Source organism: Abramis brama (assembly GCF_963993115.1).
Source record: "Abramis brama genome assembly, chromosome: 1".
Classification (NCBI taxonomy): domain Eukaryota; kingdom Metazoa; phylum Chordata; class Actinopteri; order Cypriniformes; family Leuciscidae; genus Abramis; species Abramis brama.
In genome coordinates this window covers 72,696,612-72,722,612 of record NC_139963.1, presented here as the reverse complement: position 1 = coordinate 72,722,612, position 26,001 = coordinate 72,696,612, and the positions used below count along the sequence as shown (strand labels likewise).

Genomic DNA, 26,001 nt, shown 5'->3' with positions numbered 1-26,001 from the left:
GTACACTTTCCATATCAGTTGAATTTAAACACTTAGAAATGTTTACAACTGAAAATTGTTTAAATTTCAAAAAGTCAAAGTTAATGACTCAAAAATATAAATAAATAAAACAAATAAAATAAATAAAAACTAATAAAACATCAGTTTTGAAAAGATTTTGAGATTTTTAAAAAACAACTTTTGAAGGTGTATTTGTCAATTACACACACACACATATTCACATTATATATATATATATATAGCATTGATTTAGCACAATGGGATTTTATAAATGTCTAATAATGTCTATAAATGTCTAATAAACTGCACGTCAAGCATGTTGTCTGTCATTTCCTCCATGTTGTTCTTGTCGTGTCCGACACAGAGGAGTAAATATGCTCGAGTCAGCAGGAGCAGTCTAAATAGAAGAACTAAAGATTTTATGCTATATTGTGCACTAATCATACTTGGGTGCATCTGAACTTCTTCACAAAGACCAACACTGGGAAGTTTAATGTTTATTAAAAATAAGGAGCAAGGATAAGTCTTGTAAAATCCAAGGAGCTGAAACTGAAGGTGAGGGTACAGCGTCAGTGCAGGGAGTCTTCAGGATCCACTGAATCCCCTTTCTGCTTCTTGTGTTGAAAGCGATTAAGGAGACAAAAACGGGAAAAATTATAGTAGCATATATTACATGTTGTGGTATTTATTTAGTATTATTTCCCATTTAGTATAGTGTGATTTGTTTTTGTAAATGGCTTGCTGCTTTTAAGCATTGTTTTTAATCTCACGAATAAACTTCCATTTCCCTTTCCCATCAATCCAAAAATCAGCTGAGCTGAAACATAATATAGACAGGTAGCTTACAGGAACACAATGCCTAAAAAACTCCACCCATACGTTTTTGTTACTCAAATATGCAATCTAAAATAATGATTTTTTTTTTGTTATTGCACATTTAATGAGAAATGAAATGGATACTCATTTTATCACTTCCCTATCACACTCCCCAATTTTATATTTAACACCTGTTTAGAAGCCTTTACCTCTTATTACACAACAAAGGATAAAAATGCATTAATAGAACGGTTTTAACCATTAATAGGCTGTTCGTGGTTTGTTATGCGCTACTAACTTTATCTAGTGACCTTTCTTTTATCTGATAATGTCCCCTAAAACTACTAATTTAGAGAGCAATAGTAAACTAGCATGCTTTAATACACAAGTTAATTTGATTCAGATGTACTGATAATATATCATCTTATTCTTTACACGTCTTACCTTTTAAAAGTGCATCACAAACGGTCTGTTCTACCGCGCTGCTGCTACTTCAGGGAACTATTGAGAGGCTCTACGAACCACCATTGCTGTGTCGCAACTTTCTCTCTACGGCTCTGACTCTATCCAGGACGAAACTCCTTTGACCAATGAGAAACCTCTTGCCACGCCCCTACCTCCTGCCACGCCCCTACCTCTTGCCACGCCCATTACTCCAAGCTGCAGCTACCCCTGTCTCGTTCTTGAACACTTCCTGAACACACACACACACACACACACACTGACCTGCTTCTCCTCCATCTGTGTTCACCCTCACAAACTCCAGCTTCATATGTTCCTCAACTTTAGCCGTGTGAAGTTGAGTGTAGAATTCAAGTTGTTCGTGGAAAACGTAAATCTTGAGTCACTCGTGAACGCGCGCCTGTCATTTCAAACGAAAGGAAGGAGAAGAGGAGGTCATATGAGGAAGCACGCGAGAGCCAATGAGCAGCGACATCAGCCAACATCAGCCAATCAGCTGCTGGTGCGGCAATTTTTTAAATGAACGAGAGCAAATGCGGAAGTCCGAGGAAACGAAGTTGCTGATCTTGCAAAACTCACTGTAAGTTGATGTTCATGTTGGCCTGTAACACCACTAAGCAAGGCAGTTTAAAGAGGAATCACAGAACTGATTAATACAGTATATGAAAGAAACAAAGGGAAGTGTCCAAAAAAGTGAGCACTATATAGGCTAGGCCATAAAATAATAACTCTCAGAATAGCATGTTTAAATTATTATTGATCTAGATTAAAGTATAATTAAAAGCTACATTTTATCATTTATTAGGCTTTTAAAAATATAACAACTTATAATTTAAGTGAACTTAAAACAGTCACATTTACCAATAAGAATATTAAAAAAAAAAAAAAAACAATAAAATGACCCAACAGGCTGCATTTGGGTTATAAATAGCCTATTAAAACTACATGTGAAATAAGGTCTAGGCAAAATGCAGCGGCATTCACAAAAAGTTTTAGATAAGAATGAAAAGTTTCTCTAAATGAACTCCATCAGTAAAAATATCATTGCTGGTTTTGGGAACGGGAGTCCGAGGATCAGGACTGTGTTTCTGCCTCTAACATCATAAAATCATATTCTAAACAATCAAATGCTTTATAATAGTCAAAAAAGCTGCTAAAATATATAGGCTATCATTATGTCTGCATCATATAATACTGATTATTTATATTTTATTGTAGGAACAGACACAACACAGTGAGTATAGTATAGGGTAAAGCCCTGCATTTCAGCCCGAGCCCGACGGGCCCCGACTTTTTTATGCCCCTAGGGCCGGGCTTCGGGCCAATTTTCACGTCATAGTTCACATGCGGGCCGGGCCTCGGGCCTTTTTTGGGTTATCCTTCTTTTTATATTTTTAGACATTAATTAAAAAAATATGAGAAGTTGACGTCGACGATAGAAAAACAAACATAGAAAGACATTTAATAACCTCATAACTTTCATAATCTTATAATTACACTGACATATGATTGACATGACAGTCGCACGCATGCACGCACACACACAGAAGGTTTCCCGTCAGCGCAACCAACGATTCACCTCATGTGCAAATAATGGAGAATATTAAGAGAAAAATCGCGAGTGATAGAAGAGAGGACTGGGTTAAAATCTTCCACTGTGGATGCTATTCTTTTTCTCCACGATGCTCTGTAAGAGACTGTTCTAACTTTTCGTTTGATTGGACTTTATTTTCGTTTAACTGTTGGAAACTTGATGTTTTTCGTTTTTCGTTTGATTGTACTTTATTTTCGTTTAACTGTTGGAAACTACTGGAAAAAAGAATGGCCATGTTCTGTGGTGCGTTTTTGAGGTAAGATAACTTGCAAGTTTGTTTTTGATTTATTTAATTTAATTTGTTTAGATTGAGGCTCATTTAGGCTCATTTCGTTTGCGAGCGCTGTTGCGAGCAGCCTGAGCCTGCCTCAGTATTTAAAAAAAAATTACTCACTGTGGTTTAATAAATAAACATTAAACTAACTGTCTGTGTGATATGCTTGAAGTGTTTTATATCTATGGATTTTATTGTAGCTAAGTAAAGTATTAGCGTTGATTTGAGAGGCTAAATTGATCAAACATGTTTTACTCGCTGTTGGCTCGGCTTGCTTGGTCGTCATTTTTTTTTTTTTTTAAATGCTCCAAACATTTGTCTAAATTAACTTAATAAAGAAATGAAAAGAAAAGAAACATAACTAACAAAACGGACATATTTTAATGGCAGTCTGCCGCTGTAAAAAAAAAAACGGGCTCGGGTCGGACTCGGGCTGATAATTCTGATGAGCTGTCGGACACGGGTCGGGCTAGGGCCTGAGCGTCTCGGGCCAGGGCCGGACTCGGGCCTAGATTTGAGGCCCGTGCAGGGCTCTAGTTTAGGGAAAACAACTTGTTCTTCGTTTTATTACTTTGTCAGCATCAGCCAAACAACACGTGACCTAGAGCGCCCTCCAGTGGCGACAGGCCAGACTGAATTACCCAAAAACATCTCAGTTTCTCCCCTCTTAATCACATTTTCATATACCGGTATCCAAACTTATAGAAACACAGGGAGTTCAGCTTAAAGCATGGCAATAACGGGATCACTTTCTAATGTAACTGAACACTATTAGTCGGTGTCACTCCAGATGAATGTAAACTCAGTTATGAGGTATGCAACACAAATCATGACATTGGTCATATATTTTCTTTCTTTTTGAACTACCCAAACCTTAAGCGTTGTATAAATGTAGCCTGTTATGTGGTCTGTGGAGCCGGACAGGAAAACTCCTAGCGCTTTGGGAAGGTGTCGTCCGAGAGCTTGTTTCACCGTGGTCTGAAGCACACATACTGTTTCACTGACTGGCGAAGACCATCCCTGTCCAGCTTTATCGAGTGTCTGCGATGGAAAGTCCATGATTGAGGACATTTCAGGAGGACAGTCCAGCATCTGATCCGTACGTCTTTTCCAGAGTTGCGAATTTCCCACCGCTGGTCCTGTCTGAGAGGACTCAAGTGCTGTGTGGGGCATTTCTGTACAATAAAAAATCGTATACATTATTTTTATGTAAGTTATAATTTGTAAATGAAACAAAAATTATTTCAGTGCATTGTTTATTTCTGTAACGCAAGTTATAGGCTAACTTGTAAATGTAATAAAGAAATTATTCTGTACATTTATTTTTGTCACGTCAATTAATTTGTACATTTACTACAAAATAAATTGTTCTAGGCCATACATTTTTACTTACAGTACTTTTTACAACTATTTACAAGATAAGTTTGGTTTATCTGGGATGAGTGCATGTTTCCACGGTCCCCCAGCAGGTTTGCAGGGCTGATCAGGCGACGGCTGCCAGTCACTGAGATCTTCTCAGAAACAGGGAAGATTAAATCAAATTGTCTCACATACTCAAAAATCAAACCATCAAATATTTGCAGACCTGTCCTATGAGCGAAACTCTGCAGGACAACGGCCCTCCAGGACAGATGTTGCCCATCCCTGATCTAGAAGACATATTTCTAGTGTTTCTATTATATACTGTTCATACACAACAAAATCCCCAGTGTTATATTAACACTCCTCAGTGTACATATGTGTCCACACTACAGGGTGTTAAAATTAACACTGAGGCAGTGTTGAAGTTAATGAGATAATTAAGTGATTAATTAAGTGATGGTTGGCCATTAGTGGTGACACCTAATGTTAATAAGCAGAATCATTGAAGGAAAGAGAAAAAACAGAAAAAGAGAAACACAAGAACTACAACTGGCCTCGGCTCTACGTTTCACGTACAGGTATGAAATTTGGTACATACATGTAATGACCCAATACCTACAGAAAAGTCTCTTGGAGCATAGCCCTAAACACAACAGGAAGTGAGCTATTTTGAACTTCCTCCTAGATTGTGTGCATTTTTTCCTGATGTTGTACTTTAACAAACTCCTCCTACAGTTTTGATCTGATCCTCTTCAAATTTGGTGAGTGTAATCTTAAGGCATTTCCTAAAGGCACCGGGTGGCGGTGGCAGGGGTGCGAGGCCCCTTTTCATCGCTGCTTGCAGCTTTAATTTTAAATTATTTTCATATACAATTATATATATTTATGTGTACATACTACACATACAGTACAGATCCATATATACATATCTGAGCTACAATATATTGTTTCACAGCAGCTTTACAATAGTAACAAATTAAAATTACAAATTAAAAAACAAATTTTTTAACAAATTAAAAAATTAAAAGCTTGGCCAACAAGCCAATGGTGTCAATATTCAGTTAATATTCAGTTCAGTTCAATAACTGTAACATTCATCAAACATACTGTATAATATGTAAGGGATAACGTATAGAGAGGCGGTCGTTATAGCGAATAACAACCCCGACAGCCTGAAGGGGTTGTTATTCGCTATAACGACTGCCTCTCTATACATTATCCCGCTTATTACATGGCTACCTACAAAATAAATAAATAATTTGAGACGAATTATTGATTTAAAAAGGAGTTTATTGATTTAAAAACGATTGTATTGCTTCCGCCAAAGAAAATAGTCCGTTCCGCGTCCATAGCAACGCGCTGTTTTTCATGGCAACGGTCTGTTATACTTCGCAGCGGTCTGTTATCAAGAAAGCCATGTAATAAATACAGTGTATTTGCGCACATACATGGACGTGTGACAAACTCCTATACAGAACAAGCAAAAGACAAAAGATGTAGTGTTTTACATAATTCATACCTGTGTGTAGTTTGGTGTGTATGTGGGCTTATCATTTTATGTTTGTGTGTAGAGTGTGTGGAGTTAAAATTTTTGGAGGAGTAAAAATAGTTTTGAATGTTGACAATACACATTAACATTTTTTAGTGTGGATCATTCATTGCAACATTTATCCTCATTCTCATGTTTAAGAATCTGTTATCATTCTTTCGGATATGAAATTTATATTTAGTTGACCTATCTGCAAGCCTGGGCCTCCTTAGTTACTGCTGCTATCTCAGACAAACAATGGAGGACCCTGTGCCCCAGTAGAGCTTTATGTCTATATATATAAGCGCCCCTGAGCACGCCCATAACTGCGAGCTGGGGAGGAAGACGTGCAAACGAAAGAGAAAGAGAATCAAAACAAACTTGGACAGCAGCTCGTCTCCTGGTGAGTTAACTTACATGTCCTGCTGCAACGAGTTTTATACAGACGTGTTGATTTATTGACAAGTCATTAAACATTATATTGAGATTATAAACAAACATATATCGAGGTTGTTTTTATGTATTTGAATGTATTTGTTGTTGTTTCAGGAAGTATTCTTCTGCGCTGCGGTCTGATACAGTAAAGATGGCGACGGGGCCTGAAACATCTCTTGGTAAGAGACTCAATCCAGGATTTATCAACGCAAATTAATCAAGCTCCTAATTTAATATTTCCAATTGATTTCTCAAAATCATCCATTTTTCTTTGGGCAAAATGCGCCAGAAAGTTTTTATATTTAATTTTTTTATATAGGCTTTAGCCTTTAGACTTGTTTGATGACAAGTGTTAAACTTATCTAGGTCCAAAGGGCAAAGCACACTGTTAACCTTTCCTGTTTCTGTTTCCTAACCGTGGTTGGGAGACACAGGGGAGATCCGTCTTCTCCAGGGCCGGAAGTTCTCCTCCTGGGGTTAACTCCCTAAACTTCACGCTGTTAGTGTGATGGTAGCATATAAAAACAAAGAGGCCGTCTTGCCGAAGAGTTTAGGTGCTTTATTTTGCTGGCTGCACTGAAATACACTGCACATAGACTAGCTAACTACATGCACTGGTCACCGTATCACTCTCACACACACTCTTCCGCTGCTTCGCGGGGATCAGACAGGGGGGAGGGGCGCGCCTCGGACACGCGCACTCACTCACTCTCCTTCACACACACACACACACACTGAGCTGCCCTAAACTAAACACATTGGAGAGACATCCCACAACACTACCCCCACCATGGACTGGCAATTAACACTAATTCCATTCCATCTAAATGTACTTAGCACACACTCTCTATATCTGTAGGCCTAAAATGTGAAGAGATAGCTGTGTCCCAAATAGTATGTAAATCCAAATAGGTAGGTTATACTAATTTAACAAGTGTCTAAACAGTGCTAAAAGTTCTAAAGCTCATTCAACAGTGAACCCAGGAGTGAAAAATGATTAGAAATGCAATAGTCTCTAATAAAACATAAGAGTACATCACCTTTTAAATCCTATTCTTCGGTGACCAGAGGTAATACTGTCTGACTAATACAGTAATAATGAAAACATGCATTGGATGCAATAAAGTGCAAGCATGTAAAAGCATTGAAAAACTCTTCAACTTTTTTTTTTAAACGTGAACAAGTGCTTTTTGTAGAAAAAGTATAGAACAAACTAGACTAGAGTACAAAAAAACACGTTAACTTTAAAGTCTCTAGTGCAAATATGAACTGTCATAGGTGACTCACTCAGTGACCCAGTCCCCATACCGTAGTGGTCCTCGGCGCTGACGTTGGGGCAGAGGTTCGCGTGGAGACTTGTGGTGTGGCCCTCCTACCGCAACCCCACCATGGTCAAGTACCACATGGGAAGGAGTGGATGGAAGAGACCCGATCATGTGAGTGTTAGTAGCAGGTGGAGTGGACGGCCGGGAGTCACTGGGGCCATCACTCGAGGCAGTAGAGTAGAGGCTGTCCAGGCCGAGATCCTCCAGGTCTGCTGGGTGCCCATCCACAGCTGGTGGCAGGATTTCAGAAGGTGTCCAGTTCTGGGATTGGTCCAGGACCCAGGTGTTGTCCAGGGGCTCACGGCTGCGGTAGCATTTGAGTTGATCATGGTGGACAACTTTGACCTTAGCTCTGGGGCCCTTTTGGATCCGGTAGACTAGATCGTCTAAATGTCCCATAACAAAGTAAGGTCCTTCGTAGGAGGGGAGGAACTTTTTGACTTTGTTTTTGACATGACGTGTTCCTTTGATGAGATACCACATAGCGTCGCCGACTTTGTACTGTGTGTGACAAGCGTTTTTGTCGTATTGTCTTTTTGCACACGTGACCGACTCACTAAGGGCTTCTCGGGTGATGTTGTGAGCCAGTTCCAACCGCTCACGCATTTGTTGCACATACTCGGGGGCTGAAGGTGCAAACCAGCCACAAGGTCCACTGGCTCACTTATTTCACGGCCGAACATCATGAAATTGGGGGTGAAACCAGTAGCGCTGTGCTTGGTCGCTCTGTAGGCCATAACTGCATATGGGATCATCAGGTCCCAATCCCAGTGACAGTGTTCTGCAGTGGAGGCCAGGATCTTTTGGAGTGTGACGTTGAAACGTTCAACTTGGCCGTCGGACTGCGGTCTGAATGGTGTAAGCTGTGTCCCAATGTTAAGTCTGCATCCTCCGAAGGCTGTATTTGAAGGCCGATTGCGTCACAGCAGCGCTACGAAACGTCACAGCGGAGCGACGAAGGATGTCCCAATTCAAAGGCTGCACACTTCGGAGGTCACATTTGAAGGCCGATTGCGTCACCGCGGCGCTATGAAGGCTGTCCCAATTCAATTCTGCATCCTCCGAAGGCCGTATTCGAAGGCCGGTTGCGTCATCGCGGTGCGACGAAGGCTAAAGCGACGCCAAATGCACCCTTCGTTTCCCCGTGAAAGGAAGGATACATAAATGGACACTTTGCGGACTATCCTACCCCATAATTCATCGCGCGGCAGTGACGACAGCATTTTTATTAATAAATAAATAAATAAATAAATGACGGCCGAGAGTTCGCTGGTGGACGGCAAATTCACATTTAAATGTAAGTATTATGTTTTCATTTACTCAAATAGCTAGTGAAACCTGAGTTAAAAGCCACAAGTTTTTCTTTCTTATAAACTTCACCATAACTCCTTCTTCACCATTGCGTGGCTTCATTTGTCAGGTGGTCTGAGGCAAAACTTGAGCTAATAGTTTAATAATTGTTTCAGGGAGCAAGGAGCAGACAGCTCAATTTATTAAACTGCAATTTAAAATAAATAAATAAACTAAATAAATTAAATTTTATTGTAATATTTGCACTAGTCTGTCTAACTTGTGTAAATAAGAAATATCACTCACCCTATAAAGCCCACAACAATAGGAAAAGCAGTAGATAAGGCAATGGGGTTTCACTTGTATGTGTTTTTGTAGTGCTGTCATGCAAGCTATGTCTACAAAGGTTTTAACCAAATTTGAGTATTCATGAATATGATTTCTGAACATGAATATGATTTTAAAAATACAAAGTAAGAAAGTTGAGATCACATCTTTGCTGAAATGTATGTGCTGTTGTTGTTAATAAGCCATGGTTAATTTGCTCTGCCTTAGGATTGCACGTGTCCTGGGACAGGTGATGGTGTGAGTGGGAAACCCACTGCTGAAACTTGGCCCTGGTTTGTCCTCATGGATGAGATGTTGGGACAGAGGCATTGCACCCTCATTGCCTCAATCCCTGAGGACACACCAGGGCCGAGTTCAGCAGTGTGTGACCAAGAAGAGGAGGAGCCAGGGGCAGCAGCAGCAGCACCACGATGAAGGCGAGACAGAGAGGACGAGTTTTTGGACTTGATTAGAGAAGACATGGGACTGCAGAGGCGAGGAGAGCACAGGAGAGAATGGACAGGCTGTTTTCTCTTCTTGAAAGAATGATTAAGAAATATGTATGTATGTATGTATGTATGTATATATATATATATATATATATATATATATATATATATATATATATATATATATATATTCTTTAACTTTTTTCACTTATATTTTTTAAAAGGAAAAAAAAATTATGCAACTTTAAATGTGTAAATAAAAGAGAATTCATTGCTCTGGACATTGTTTATTTTTGTAATGACAGTCATAATTTCTACATGAAACAAATTCTTCTATAACGTTTTTCCCCCAACTATTTACAACATACGTTAAACATCTCAAAATCAACATAAACATTTAAATTTACAGTACATAAAATAAGAAAAAATGAAGTAGACTTTTATTCAGCTGAGTGGGAGACCCTGGTGTGCTGCTGGACCGGGATGGGCTCCACAATAGAGACCCTGGTAAGGCCTCCTGCTGGTGGGACATCATCTGGGACGGTCTCCAGAGTGTTTGACTGCATATTTCCACTATCCACTAAGTTGTCTACCAACGGGTTTGCAGGGCTGACTCATGGAATAAATATTGAGATACTTTATTACACTAAAGTACTTTTAATAACCACTAATACCGCATTGGGGAAAAACTACTAGTCATATATTTCAAACCTTAGTTAAGCAAAATTATCTTGCATACTCTAATGTACTTAAGGTATCAAGAGTAAAAGTAAAGGAATTCTGGAGGAAAAAAACCTTGTCAGGGTTTTTATGATGGTTCTGCTTTTATATTACTGCATATGTTGCATTTTACTTCTGAATATTTTCAAGGTTGATACATTTAAACTATATACTTTTGTGTAGTTTATTGTAAAACAATGCATCATATTGTAAAATAACATAATTTTGTAGTGTTGCTGTCCTGTGTGGGAAAATCACTTCGAGTATTAACGATGTAGTTCCTTACATACCACCACTGGTTATTTTGAAAATTAAAGTAAATGTAGGCCTATTGTCACAATATTAACAAATTGTTGCTAACTACAGCTCCGTCCCATTTCAAAGGGCGCATCTGAAGCGCTCGGACTGGTCTAGCCTACGGACGATTGTTCTTGTCGCCTAGCAACAGTGACTGACAGCTGCCGATGACGAGCGTGAGTAACATTCGCACTGGACTTTTTATATTCAGCTGAGTTTTATATTCAAATAGGGTTGAAAACCTGTGTAAATATATTTACCATGGTCCATTTATGTGCATAATAAAAAAGAATACACTAGCCTACAAAATCGCATCAAGGTAAGATAGGCCTATAAATGAACATTTGAATCTTCAGCTAAGCTGAAAGTACATGACCTGAAACATCCTTAATACCATGTCCTCCAGTAAAATATAAAACATAAAAATGACAATAGCCAATTCTGGCTCCATAGCTGTTTTCTCAATTATATCAAATGAATTATCAGGATGGCAGCATACACTCGCACCGTTGCTTGGCGCCTGGAGCGGTAATCGGGAACACCTGGCTGCACAATTAGGAAATCCTACGAAGGCTACATGGTGTGCCGTTCGGAGGACGCATAGGCTGCATCGTTTGAAGTCCGCAGCCTTCGAAGGATGCAGTCTTCACATTGGGACACAGCTGTAGTGTGGGTTTTGTCAATGCCAAACAAACGGCACATTTCTTGGAATACCTCCGATTCAAAATTGCGTCCTTGATCGCTGTGCAGAGAGTGAGGCATTCCAAAGCGACACACCCATTCAGTTGCAACAACGTTTGCCACTGTCACAGCCTTTTCGTCAGGGATTGCGAATGCTTCAGTCCATTTTGTGAAATACTCCTGTATTACAAGTATATAACTGTTTTTACGTTCCGTCTCATTGAGTGGGCCCATAATGTCCAGTGCAATGCGCTCCATGGGGGCTCCAACTCTGACAGTTCCCATGGGTGCTTGTGGAGTCTTGTGGGGTCTGGCTCTGCATGCGCAGTTTGTACAAGTCCGGCACCAGAGGGCCACATCTTCTCTCATGTGGTACCAGTAGTATCTGGTTTGAAGTCTCGCCACAGTCCTTTCAATACCAAAATGTCCACCTATTGGCCCTTCATGCATTTGGTGCATCACATCAGGTTGCATTTTGCGGGGAAGAACAATTTGAGGATAGAACTGTGTGTCATCTAAACAGTAAAAGCGGCGGACCAGTACCCCATCTCTGAAGTACAGTCTTCTCCATTGACTCCAGTACGTTTTGGTGGCTGGGCTGCATGGGGAGACTGTGACCCACGGGGGCCGCTCACTACTGACCTCTAACCAAGCTCTGACTGGTGCAATGTCTGTATCAGCAGCTTGAGCCTGGCGCAACTCCTCCATAGTCCAGCCAGGAAACAGTCTGGTCTCATTTGTGTTTGTCACATAAATAATCTCTGTTTGTTTTAAAGTGTCTGTGTTGTAACATTGACAGTGCTTACCCCCACCGGACTCAGCAATAGGGAGCTGGTCTCAGAGTCCAAATCACAATGAATTGCTTGGTGACTTGTGGTTCTCCGCTGCGAGGAAGGGTCCTGCAGATTACAAGGACAGGACTGGCGGCAGGGCCTGCGGGAGAGACTGTCAGCATTTGTGTGTAAGCGACCTGGGCGATGGATGATTTCGAACTCGTACTCTGCTAGCTTCTCAAGCCACCGGGCTAACTGACCTTCCGGCTCTTTCATTCGCGTGAGCCAGCACAAGCTGCTGTGGTCGGTTCGTACCTTGAAAGGCCTCCCAAGTAGGTATTGCCGAAAATGGGATGTGATATCGACAATGGCTAGAAGCTCCCGTCTCGTAGTGCAATAGTTCTGTTCAGCTTTGGCTAGTTTGCGGCTGCCGTACGCCAACACCCTACTTTGCCACCCTGCATTTGCGACAGAACAGCGCCGATACCTGTGTCGCTGGCATCGGTGTCCAGGATCATTTCACCATGGTCCAGTGGATAGCCTAAGACAGGGGCTGTGATGAGGTGGTGCTTGAGCGTGTCGAAGGAGGCTTGGTGTTCAGTGTGCCACTGGAAGTGTGCATTCTTCTTTGTCAGGTTATGTAATGGCTCGGCAATGGAGGCAAAGTCTTTCACAAACCTGCGATAATAGGAGGCGAGGCCAATGAAACGTCTGACCTCTTGGACTGATGTGGGAGTGGGCCAAGCTTGGACTTTGTTGACTTTATTGGGGTCAGTGGCCACACCGTGCTCGGACACAATATGACCTAGATAGACAACTTGGCGGCGGAACAGGCAGCATTTGGCTGGTTTCAGTTTGAGATTTGCCTGTTTAAGTCTCTGGAACACTTGGCTCAGCCGCTGCAGCATCTCGGGCACATCCTTGGCCAGCACGATGATGTCGTCCAGGTAGACAAGGCAGGTCTCCCACTGCATGCCGGCAAGGACGCGATCCATAAGGCGTTGGAACGTCGCCGGGGCGTTACATAAGCCGAACGGCATAACGTTCCATTCGAATAGTCCATTAAGGGTGCAAAAGGCGGCTGCGCGGCGGGCTCTTGGTGTTAGCTCAACTTGCCAGTAACCTGAAGCAAGATCCAAAGTGCTGAACCATTTGGCGGTGGCGAGAGTGTCCAGCGTGTCTTGGATGCGGGGAAGCGGGTACGCGTCGGTGATGGTGTGGTTGTTGAGCGCCCTGTAGTCGATACAAAGGCGATAAGTCCCATCCTTTTTACGCACCATAACGATCGGTGAGGCCCAACTGCTGTGGCTGCGTGTGGCGATGCCGCTCTGGAGGCCCTCACTGATCTGCCGTTCTGCGCTTCGCTGCTTTTCCCCAGCCATACGACGAGGAGGCTGCTTCACCGGAGGTCCCGGCCGGGTTATGATGTCATGCTGCACAAGACTGGTCCGGCCCAGATCACCAGGTCCCCTGGAAAAGACACTTTCATAGGCACACAACAGGTTAGATAGTTCAAGTTTTTCACTGTCATTAAAGTCAGTGGAACTCTGGGCATAGAGCTCCTGGAGGTGCTGTGGAACTGCAGGGGGGCTGGCTGGAAAGTCTGCCGCTCTGGGGACACTGGACGAGGGCAGAGCTTCGGCTGGCTGGAGGAGGCCTGCAATGGCACCTTCTTTAATAGTCACAGCCTTGTTGCCAGGGTTAAAGAGGCGTAATGGAACGATGTTGGTGGGCTGTGCGTTGACTAGGGCTCTGGCAATGAGTACTTTGTGCTTTTCAACGAAGCCTTTTGTGGGGCTAAGCATCATGTCTCCCTGAGCTTCTCTGCAAAAGTGCACGTTGCCCTTGACTAGGTACTCTTGTCCCGCTTCAACCACAACAGTTCTGGCTACTCTTACAGCGTGTGACTTTGGAACAGTTTCTGGGTGAAAGTAGGGCACTTCTTCTCCAAACAGAATTATGCGGTGCTTACCGAAATCAAGGCGGGCCTCAGCTTGGGTGAAGAAAGGATGGCCAAGCAGCACCTCATTGCCCTCTATATCCGCTACAAGGAAGTCCACTTCAACTTGACAGTTGTTGATACTGACCGGTATTCTGGCCTCACCGAGCACTGGCACGTCTCCTGGTCCCACCCCGAGCAAAGTCTCTACGGTGGATGACTGAAGCGGTGGTCTCACGTCTTGGTGAATGGCGTTGTATTGGTGAAGGGGCAGCACGCTCCTCTGCGCTCCACTGTCCAGGACTGCACATACCTCCAGCTCAGATATGCGCATGTGAATGTTCATTTCACGATTCTGGCTTTTAAGGTGGAACACATTGGTCAGTGGGCTTTCTTTAGCAGTGCTTGAAAGGAAAGTCTTTGTATTTCTTTGAGGGGACGAGCACTGGCTCTGTTTGTGACCCCAACCATTACAGTTATAGCAGCGAATGTCACCCTTTTTAAAGTTCTTGTGCTGCTTTAGTGTTTTTGCAGATGTGCGTGGGACAAAGTGATTGGGTGATGGGCTAACTGCAGAGGTAGTGGTAGTCAAAGTATCATTTTTGTCTCTTTCTCTGACAACAGCGGCCCGGGGCCTGCGTTCAGTGAGGTTGCGGGCCCCTGGCTGCATGATGCTGGTGACATAGGAAGCAGCTCTCTTGGTAGTGTCATGACGGTAGGCTATCTCGTAAGCTTTGGCTAGTGTAGCTGGGCGTTTTTCTAACAGTCTTTGAACTAGCTCTGCATCACCCAGGCCATTTGTGAAAACTTCAACAGCTATAGCGTCTAGCTCAGCCTCTGACCAATCACCATAAGCTATAGACACTTTTCCATAAATGTCATCTCTGAACACATGAAGCGCCTCACCAGATTTACGCACTCTTTGCCTCAGCTCTACTGCTACAGCCGCTGCATGATCTGAAGAAGGGCCATAAGCAGTTTCGAGTTCCTCCAGCAGGCGGCGGTAGTCCCATTTGGATGAACGAGGGTTTCTGTTGACGATGGCGCCTGCAGCGCCGGTGAGGCAGAATTTCAGCTGAATGGCCATTGTCTTGACTGACCAGTGATTTGCCTCTGCACAGCTCTCAGACCTGTGCAGAAACTCTCTCCACGGTGTGCTGCCGTCGTACTGGCCGGGATGTAGAGTGGGGACTCTCTCTTTGGGGTTATAGTCCTCATCACTGTCCGACAGAGGAGGCTGACGGGACGCAGAGCGGCTCTTACGTGTTGGAGATGAGGGACAGGGCTGGCGCAATGGGAAATGTCCATGTTTTACAGTCATGTCGGGATTAATAAAAGAACAGGGCATGGGAAGTGTACCTGCTTCAGGTTTGGATATAGCTGGTGTGCTTTGTACAAAACTTCCCATGTCAGCATTGGCAAAGGGATTTCTGACTTCATAGTGCCCCTTAAATGGCGTGTCTGGAGCGGGATATGTGAAAATGTGTATGTCTGGCCTTCTCACGGAGCCGTGGCTTTGACTGTTGCCTCTGCAAAAGGGATTTGTGGGCGAAAAATGGGCGGGGCTGTCGAACGGCGCGAACAGATCTTCTCCATTAGCAAGTGTGTTAGTGCAACTTTCATCACACAGGAATGGGTTATAATGTTCGTGTTTTCTCTCAGCCCTGCGTTCATAAGCTTTCTCAGTACCTTGACTGTTGTCCTCAACATTGGTTAGCGACATGAACGGGTTTGAGTAGTTGGTTTCTCGTCCATAAACATCAGAGGGATAGCGAGCGGCCGCCATGTTGTAACGTTATTAACTTAGCCGCGCCGCTATTACACTGGTATTACAGTTACTCGGCTTTACTTTTTATTGCCCTTTTATTTTCAATGCTCACCAGCCTTTTTAACAACGTGAAAGTCCCTTCGTGGTCGCCAGTGTTAACCTTTCCTGTTTCTGTTTCCTACCCGTGGTTGGGAGACACAGGGGAGATCCGTCTTCTCCAGGGCCGGAAGTTCTCCTCCCGGGGTTAACTCCCTAAACTTCACGCTGTTAGTGTGATGGTAGCATATAAAAACAAAGAGGCCGTCTTGCCGAAGAGTTTAGGTGCTTTATTTTGCTGGCTGCACTGAAATACACTGCACATAGACTAGCTAACTACATGCACTGGTCACCGTATCACTCTCACACACACTCTTCCGCTGCTTCGCGGGGATCAGACAGGGGGAGGGGCGCGCCTCGGACACGCGCACTCACTCACTCTCCTTCACACACACACACACACACACACACTGAGCTGCCATAAACTAAACACATTGAAGACACATCCCACAACAACACCTTAAGAAAAAAATAGGTTTTCGCTCCCCCCAAAGTGCATGATTTTTATTGAACATTGATGGCGCAACAGATTTTGTGTGAAAAATCATAAAAGTGGTTTATTTAGTTTAAAAATCTTATAATGTATGAGGTGGTGAGGGGGGTCATTTACTTTGTGCAAAAGACAGTATTGATACAAATACTTTTGCTAAAATAATGTTTTTAATAATGTCTAAGTTAATACTTGTTCAAAACAATAACAATTTAAGCAAAGTTTGCACTATTTTCTGTATATTTTGATTCATTTAAATAAATATACTGTCATTAAAATATTTTAATTAAAAAAAAAAATACAGAAACACAATTATTTTAAAAAGTAAGCATTCTAAAAGCATTGAATGAGTTCCCATAAATATTTAAAGTAGAATTGCAGTAGTAACAATAATATATATTTCATTATATTATATGATTAATATCATATATTTAAATATGACATTTCACATCTGAATCTAGCCATGTCATGTCAACAAATGGTAAAGTCAGCAGCTGTTTATTATCATGTTGTCACGTTTACCGTCTGTTTCTGCTCTACATTACCCAGGATCCTCTTTGGCACACCTGCACTCACTCTCCGGATTACTAATCACCCGCACCTGTTCCCAATCAGTAACCTCATCAAGCTCTATAAAACACTCACCATTGCCCCAGTTCAGTCTCCAACAGGAACAGACCATAATCCGTTGTCTCCTTAGCCTCAGATGCATCAAGACTCCAAGATGTAATGTATACTTACCTGAAACACTAACCTCTATATCATTGTTGTACCGTCTTCAGAAATTCTGTCCGATTCCTTGCTGCCTGAGATCCTCTGTTACTTCGTGTGTCCAGTGTTTCATCCGAGCTTGCTTGCTGCCGACCGCATCTGAAAGAGAAGTGACTAATATTACTGAACTGTGATTGCTTGACATCAACTTCTCTGAAATGAAAGTGCTTACCTGCTTTTTGCCCCACATCGACTCATCTTCACGGAATTTGCACTTGAATTGAATGAATACTCACCTTGCACTTTTGTCACCTTAAATAAAGCTGTGTTTGGATTCACTTACCTCTGTCTCCTGGTCTGTATCCTGACACATGTTAATCATTGTGCCTTTTACCCCAAATACCATACCTTTCCTTATACCATGGACTGGGTGAATACTCGATTCTGATTGGCTGCAGGGTGTCCGTTAAAAAGTGATAATGGACACCTAGGAAAGGCGTCCCGTCAATTTGCCTGATGACAGTTCTAAATGATTGCGCTGGCTCAAACTCACTGATCAACTGCTGCTGTCGGGTCGCTGTGGCCACGTTGCTTGGCAACGCCTGTATACGGGAGATATTAAATAGTGCGCTCGACTTAATAAATAAAAACCCTCACGATTTTTACTCTAAAACACATTAAAGTATTATTAATTGATTAAATATTTCTTTCTTTCGTAAGTAACCATGGTATAAGCGGGTTAATGCCCTTCGAGGTGTCCATTATCAGGTTTTAATGGACTTCGGCGGAGGCTGCACATGGGCATCCAAGGAACTGCCCTCTGAGTTGGTTTGCCTCTAGAACCTTTTCTGTTAAAATGGGAAACTTTGCGCCATCAGTAGCTTCTATCACCTGTGGGGTCCCTCAAAGTTACATTCTGGGACCAGTGTTATTTTCGTTATATATACTTCCTCTTGGTTTTATTTTTTAAAAACATAGTATTTCACATCACTTTTATGCTGATGACACACAGATGTATTTACCTATAAAGTCTGGAAATTATATGTGCGTTAAATCATTTTTTGAATGTCTAAAAGATGTAAAATGATGGACGAATAATAACTTTCTTCAGTTAAATGAGAAAAAGACAGAAATTATTATACAGTATTTGGCCCTAGTAGTATAGGCCCTTTGTCATCCAATGTGCACCCTTATGTTAAAAACTTGGGTTTTATGTTTGACACAGAGTTAAAGTTTGACAGACAAATCAATTCAGTTGTGAAGAATAGTTTCTTTCAATTGAAATATTGCTAAACTCAAATCTTTCTTATCTTACAGTGATCTTGAGGAAGTAATCCATGCTTTTATTTCTTCACATCTTGATAACTGCAATGCTTTGCTGGGTGTAAACCAGTCTTCGCTGTCACGTCTTCAGGGGGTACAAAATGTGGCAGCAGGGTTGCTGACAAACACAAGAAAGAGGGATCATATATCCCCTATTCTGGCCACTTTACACTGGCTACCAGTTCAATTTAGGATAAAGTACAAGGTGCTTCTGAATACTTTTAAAGCCCGACATGGACTGGCACCAAAATATATTTCTGAGCTTAGATCTCTGAGATCCCAAGATTTGATCCCAAGGCCGGTTTGTTAAAAAAAGCAACTTGATCCTACAGAATTAGCCAATTACAGGCCGATCTCGAATCTACCTTTTCTGTCAAAGATACTAGAAAAGGCAGTATCCTCACAACTAAGTTTCTTTTTAGAAAGAAATGATATCTGTGAGGATTTAGACCGTACCCTAGTCCTGAGACAGCTCTCATTAGAGTCACAAATGATTTGCTCTTATCATCTGATCGTGGTTGTGTCTCTCTATTACTGTTACTCGATCTTAGTGCAATAACAATTAGTCCATGCGTTCATGACCTCAAGGCTAGATTATTGTAATGCTCTACTGGGTGGTTGCCCTGCACGCTTAATAAACAAACTACAGCTGGTTCAAAACGCAGCAGCTCGAGTTCTTACCAGAACCAGGAAGTATGACCATATTAGCCCGGTTCTGTCAACACTGCACTGGCTCCCTATTAAACATCGCATCAATTTTAAAATATTGCTGATCACGTACAAAGCACTAAATGGTTTAGCTCCGCAGTGCTTGAGCGAGCTCTTAACGCATTATAGTCCTTCACGTCTATTGCGATCTCAAAATTCCGGCCCAGTTGATAATACCTAGAATATCAAAATCAACTGCTGGCGGGAGATCCTTCTCCTATTTAGCACCAAAACTCTGGAACAGTCTTCCTAACATTGTCCGGGAAGCAGACACACTCTGTCAGTTCAAAGCTAGACTAAAAACACATCTCTTTGACCTAGCATAAACATAACACATTATAGACTTCTATAATTCAATGTTAGGCTGCATAGATTAGGTCAGCCGGAACCGGGAACGCTTCCCATAAATCCTGATGTACTCGTTACATCATAAGAAGAATGGGGTCTACGCTAATATTAGTCTCTCTGTTTATCCCGAGGTTTACCACTGTCCGCCGGATCCAGGCTGTATCCAGATCTGATGAAAGACCAGCGCCTGGAAATGACGACAACGCAGTCCTGAAGTGTCAACTAGTCTCTCCCCTGTGAAGGCCTCCTTCCCTTTACCTCTGTACAGATAAAGCGCTGTCGGGATAATTCCGGTTTGCATGGCTACGTGGAAGCGCAAAAAATTCTGTATTATAAATTTTAAGGCCAGACAAGTAGTTAGGTTTTTAGTAAGGGTTGATGTGTAGGGAAGGACTACACACCTGCGCACATCAAATGCACATACCTACAGACTGAACTCGCAATACGCATGTGCACGCCATCAGCGTTCTCACGGGTTCACGTTTTTGAAGAACTTAAGAGTTTTCTGTTAAAACGGTGTTGTGTTAGCGGCCCCTAAGTTAATAACTAATGATCGTTGCAACAGAAGTGAATCAATCAAAACTAACTTTATCTGGACAATAACTTTATTCTAGAGCTGCTGTAAACCTTAAACAATCACTATAACTTTAATTTCCTATTATCAATGTAAAGCTGCTTTGGAACAATCTACATTGTTAAAAGCTCTATATAAATGAAGATGACTTGATTAACATTCGGGACCTCAGTGATGATAAATCGCTGCCATCTGCATGTTAACGAAACTAGTTAATAGTGAGCATTAGACCCTAAACTATGATCATACCCTCATTGGAGGCTGAGCCACCGACACAGACTGATTCATGTTCACACTGGTCACACACATTTCAGTTCAGTTCGAACCAGATGCATATTTGTATTGATGATTCTCATTGTTGATATTTGTGTTTTGAAAAAGTTTTTGATTCATGTTTTGACTCCTAACCAATTTTCTACATTAAAAATGGTCTTTTCTGAAGAGTTGCTGCCCGAAGGGCTACCAGCGATTTTGAAATTTTGCGAGCCCTGCAGTGGGTGGCAGGTAGTTGCAATCATTGTTGGAGTGCTTAAACCAATTCGGCAAATGGATCCAGCGGTGACATTGCATTGTTGGTCTGGTCTTCTGTTAGCAAAAAAAAGAGTGCAATACAAAGGTAACTTCCACAAAGGTTGTTTATTCCAGGTAAGAGCAGGAAATAAGGGATGCAAGCAGGTGAGTGACTGAGTTAAATGATAAGTAGCAAACACTGATCGATGAACAACAGTTCTTATCTTTGTAGGTGCAGACAAGGATGTAAACAGGATGGCTGGAGACTGAAGAGGATTAAAGATAGGATCGTAACAGGTAGGTAGTCGGGTGAGTAGTTTGGGTGGGAACAACAAGACCAGACAAAAGTGAACTGAGAATTGATTGTTTATATGGTGAGTCCTTGATAAGATTTAATAGGTGCGCAAGCTGTCTCGCCTATGTCTGCCTGCTGCAGCAAATGCGTTTTGTGCTTCAGTATTCTCGAGAAAAGGAGTTTTCCCGTAGCGCAAGCTAAACTTACGCAACACTCGTTCCCTCTCTAGAGAGAACCGAGGTTACGTTAGTAACCGAATGTCGTTTTCATTCAAGCAGCTGATTTCTGTGAATGAATGTAAAACTAAATGTATATTGCAGCACTGGGTGAAGTCAGTATACATTGACAACGATTTGAGACAATTAATATAAAACTATGTAAATGGCGCTCTGTGGCGCGGCAGGATTTTGAACAAGGTCCTGAGCCGTTGCTGGGCGCCGCAGACAGACGCATGGCGCCGCCGGTGTGTGTACACTCACAGAGAATAATGTGTTTGAATTTAAAAGACGTGGCGCTGCGCTTCTCGTCCGGTGTGCGACCCCTTTCAAACAACTCGTCAAATTAATCAATCTTTTCCGCGATATACTCTGCTCTGCTTGGCCAGACAGCTCAGTCTGTTATGATTGGTTTACCGCGTACAGCGCGCGCTTCGAAAACAAAAACATTGCCAAAACAATGTCATTTTAATTACTGAATTTAATTACTGAAATTGTTGTGCTGGTCCCCCATGCACAGGGCAATAATGACACCAGCATAGAAATAGCCTACTCATAATTCTTGTTTGCTGAAAATATAGAATTATGTCAGACACCATAGCTTGCAAACGGTCTATGAATCAGTATGTTTCCATCCACCTATTTTTATGAGCATTTTAGAATATCGCATAAAAAACGCTCAATGGAAACGTCAAGATGCACATGAATTCTAAAAATGCGCAAAAAAATAGTATGCCTTCAATTTGAGTCCGATATTTTTTTTTTAATTCGGTAATAACACATTTGCTGAATAAATTCCCTGATGGGCATAAATAAACCATGTGACTTTGAGCGATGAGATAGCATAACAGGACTAACCAGCGGACCGATCTCGTTGCACAGCAAGTGTGTCGTCAAAGTGGTTCGGTATAGTTAGGCTTACTTCCCAGAACTGTCTTACGCCCGAGTGTGTTCCCAAACAGCATGCATTTATATACAACATTTCTTTTCTTAGTGATATTTAGTGCCAGTTTATCAGGAAGTGAAGATTTTGTTCTCTTCGACTCAATGCTATATTCCAATTTTGCGCATAAGTTAAATTTGCACTTTTGGATGTAAGCATAGCTACTGACTCTGAGTATATACAGGTCAGGTAGGCTACTATACATTTTAAATGTTAAATTATTATTTCATGTGTTTACAGTTCAGCAATTAGGCTATAACTTTGTTTATTGTTGTAATATTTTTATTTTTTTTATTTTACAATTTACTATAATATTATCAGAGATTGCATTCACTCTAAATACTTTTTATTTTATGAAGCTCAACAATCTTTTGCTGCCCATCAGAACTATATTCTGTGGTTTTACTCATTGTGATGATTAAGGGGATTTTGCCTTTGTTAGGGGTTAGGGTTATAACATAACAACCCTAATATGTTTCCTTATATTTATTCTTCTGTGAAACATGAAGTCATAGCTGGACAATTTCATGTTCTAGTCACCCTGGTGTGCTAAAAACAAATCGTAAATATGAAATAAATGGGAATATACTTTTTAAAAAAGTTACTCGTAAGAATTTCAAGGGGTGCCAATAATTGTGGCCAACGTGCATTGGGGAAAAACATTTATTTCATAAGGTGATCCACTACACACTCCCACCGCTGGACAGAGAATATCTCCACACCCGAAAAGCTCCACTTTTCACAACTTCTTGACATCTCCATGCACAGGAAACACAAGCAGATTCAACAGATTACGAATATGCACAATATCACATTTGCTTTTATTTTTAAAAGCCTTTTGAACAACTAGAGCCGCTCTGTTTAGAGTTTTGAGAAGGCAAAACAAACCCTACATTAAGACTTAATCACACCAAATACAGAACTAACAGCTTGCATGGTTCAGTAAAAATATGTTTTTATCTTAATGATGCTCTAACATAAAAATGGCAGCTATATGATGAAGTAAATTAATATAAAAAAAAATGTTTTTTAAATGTCTGTCTATATGCACTGCATTTATGCTAATTTGTTTTATTTTCAGCTGATGATGAACTACTCGACTTTTACACACCAATAAATGTCTATGAAGATGGCACCTTTGCCTCTGAAGCAGGACTTGGACAAGCTCGTACTGAACACAGTATACATGAGGCAGAAGCCAGAGACCACACCACCACTTTCTGGAAAGGTTTGAGTAGTGATGTTCTAACATGAGATGAAATGCCAAATGAATGCCAAAAAAAAAAAAAGTTTTTTAAATGTCTGTCTATATTTAAATGTCTGTTATAACAGGCAGATGAACAAAGAGAAAAGGTGATCTGATGGTGTTGTTTTCACATAATCATCATTTGACCTGAATCACAAATCTCATAGCCTAATCTCTGAGCTAGATTATATTGTTGATTACAGCATCACTGTGATTCTACTGTACAGTATAAGATCAAGCTTTTTCAAAATAATCCAAAGGATTTCTTAAAGGGACAATGTGTAGGAATTTCTCCCATCTAGTGGTGAAATTAGCCGCTTTCCGACCAAGTAGTTACAGGAACTTAGTTCTAGGAACTGTCCACTTCTAGACAGTTCTAAGAACTACTCTCCCCCAAACTCGGTTTTGCTGTTTGCGTTCGCACTGGCCAAGTGGCCATAGGAACTGGTAGGAGGGGTAAGGGAGTGACGCAAGCACGGTGACTTTTATTTTGATGGCGCGACAGACCTTTATTTTGGCGGCGCTGAGAACGCCAGAGCAAACAATGCTCGCATTCTCTGTGTTTATTAGTTAGCGATCTGTCTAACAGTACTGTTTAATATGTTATTAGATAGAACTGTTATAGAAAGTAGACAGTATATGAAAAAAAGGTTATTAGCCTATGCCGTGTGGTTGATGTCCAGTGTTGCTAGCTGGGCAGATACACATAATCATGTTTGGCTTGGTCCCCTCAAAGTTGCGTTGGATTTTCTCTTCAGCATAAAGGTTTAGAGACCCATCTATCACTGTTTTCCATGTTTGTATAGTTAGTTTCTGGAGTAAATATATAGGCTATAATCTGTGTGTTTACATTCTAGCTGTTTTAAAAATGGCGGGTGCTGGTGTTCCGCATGCGTTCGGTCATCAGCGTACACTAACGTCACAGATAGTTCCTATAGTGCTGGTTTAGACCCTACTCTGAAGTAGGACCTAAATTAGTTCCTACAAATGGAGTTCCTAGAACTAAAATCGTTCCTAGTCGGCGTGTTCGCACCGCAGGAACATCCGGGTACTTTAGCCAATAGTTCTAGGAACTGTGAAAAGGTTCCTCCGCTCGGAAAGCGGCTATTGTATTTTGCATTCAAACGAATAATGCTCTCCAGCGCCTCACTTTTCCAAATGCGTGTTGCATCTACGGTAGCCGTTATGTACCAAAAAGCTATGACAGGATGTCTTATAATAGCACTTCATCGAGTTTTCCTTCGGGTGAACAGGTTTGTTATTTAAAACAAACTGAAACTTGAATTAACGAAAAAAAGAATGTTACAGTATGAATTACTGACTGTGAAAAACATTAACTATGGTAATTAGTAGTAATGCCTTCTTTACTCGTTATATTTTTTGAAGTACGTGCATTGTTAGATATCATCATCATCAGCGCCTTCTCTAACGTTACTTTACTCAATAGCTGCTATTCATCAAAGAGCCTGTTTAACTTTTAACTATAAATGTTCTACTGTCTATAATAAAGTACACACTCAAGCAATGAAAATAAGCTTGTAATTAAGACCGTAACATTGACTTACCTGTCGAGAAGACAGCAGGCAACTTTTGAAAGCTTTGTCCTGCATTAGCTATCCCAACATTAACCCTTGTTTTTGTAATCTCCGGTCACGTTTCCTTTTACGGTGTATTTTGGACTTTTTCGACGACGAGGACTCCTTATCCTGTGACTCATATGTATGGACTCCTCCATTATAAATAACCGTGCAGTGCAGCCTTTTAAACTTGCCGGGGCCGTGACAAGCGCCTCTCACAGCTCTGCTCCTCCGCTTCTGCTGACTTCAGTCACATGACGCTGGCTCTGAAAGAAAACGCGTTGTGGAAACGCGTTGGCCTAGTTCTTTTTGTCCCTTTCTTCTATTATAGTTTTTCAAGATGGCAGAACTACATGGAAGCCTGTATATAAAGATAATCAATCAATTCACATTGTCCCTTTAAAAGTTGTTCTGATAAAAAAAAAAATCTTCTAAAATCATCTTTCTTTCAGGCACACACAGACATCAATAATCAGCGTATGAATCTCAGCAATAGTGTCAAACAGCATTTTCAGATCAACTCTGAACATTAGTCAAGTCAAGTCAAGTCATCTTCATTTATATAGCGCTTTTAACTAGGGGTGCACCGATCCGACTTTTTCAGTCCCGATACCGATACCGATGCCTGGGCTTTGTGTATCTGTCGATACCCGATACCGATCCGATACTATAGTTGAATTAATAATAAACTGTATACCTTCCACCTTATACCTTCCTTGAAGAGACTAAAGGCACCAGACTTTACTAACTAAACATAACTAAGACAAAATAACAGATGTATGTAATGTGTTGAATTCTTATTTATTTAAAAAACAATTGTGCATTCAAATCGAAAATAGAATATAATCAAACTTCTTTAAATAAATGTAAAAAAAAAAAAAATGTAGCAGTGGAAACAAAAAAACAGTGTATTGGTCAAACATAC

General features: G+C 41.3%; 1 protein-coding gene across 3 annotated transcripts in view; it reads left to right on the top strand.

The window, feature by feature from the left end:
• Window positions 1-6,335: 6,335 nt before the first annotated feature.
• Window positions 6,336-26,001, top strand: part of LOC311095148 (uncharacterized protein) — a 28,137-nt gene continuing 8,471 nt past the window's right edge. Inside the window, exons 1-3 of one of the 3 annotated variants that reach the window (XR_014608788.1) lie at window positions 6,336-6,439; window positions 6,586-6,650; window positions 9,642-11,033. Coding sequence is in view for 1 of the 3 variants with exons in the window: in XM_084133534.1 (XP_083989660.1) it covers window positions 6,623-6,650; window positions 23,335-23,481 (175 nt within the window). In the remaining 2 variants the exon portion in view is untranslated. Of the gene's footprint in view, window positions 6,440-6,585; window positions 6,651-9,641; window positions 11,038-23,334; window positions 23,482-26,001 lie in introns of those variants that run through there. The other 2 variants (XM_084133534.1, XR_014608787.1) reach the window with 2 other exon arrangements.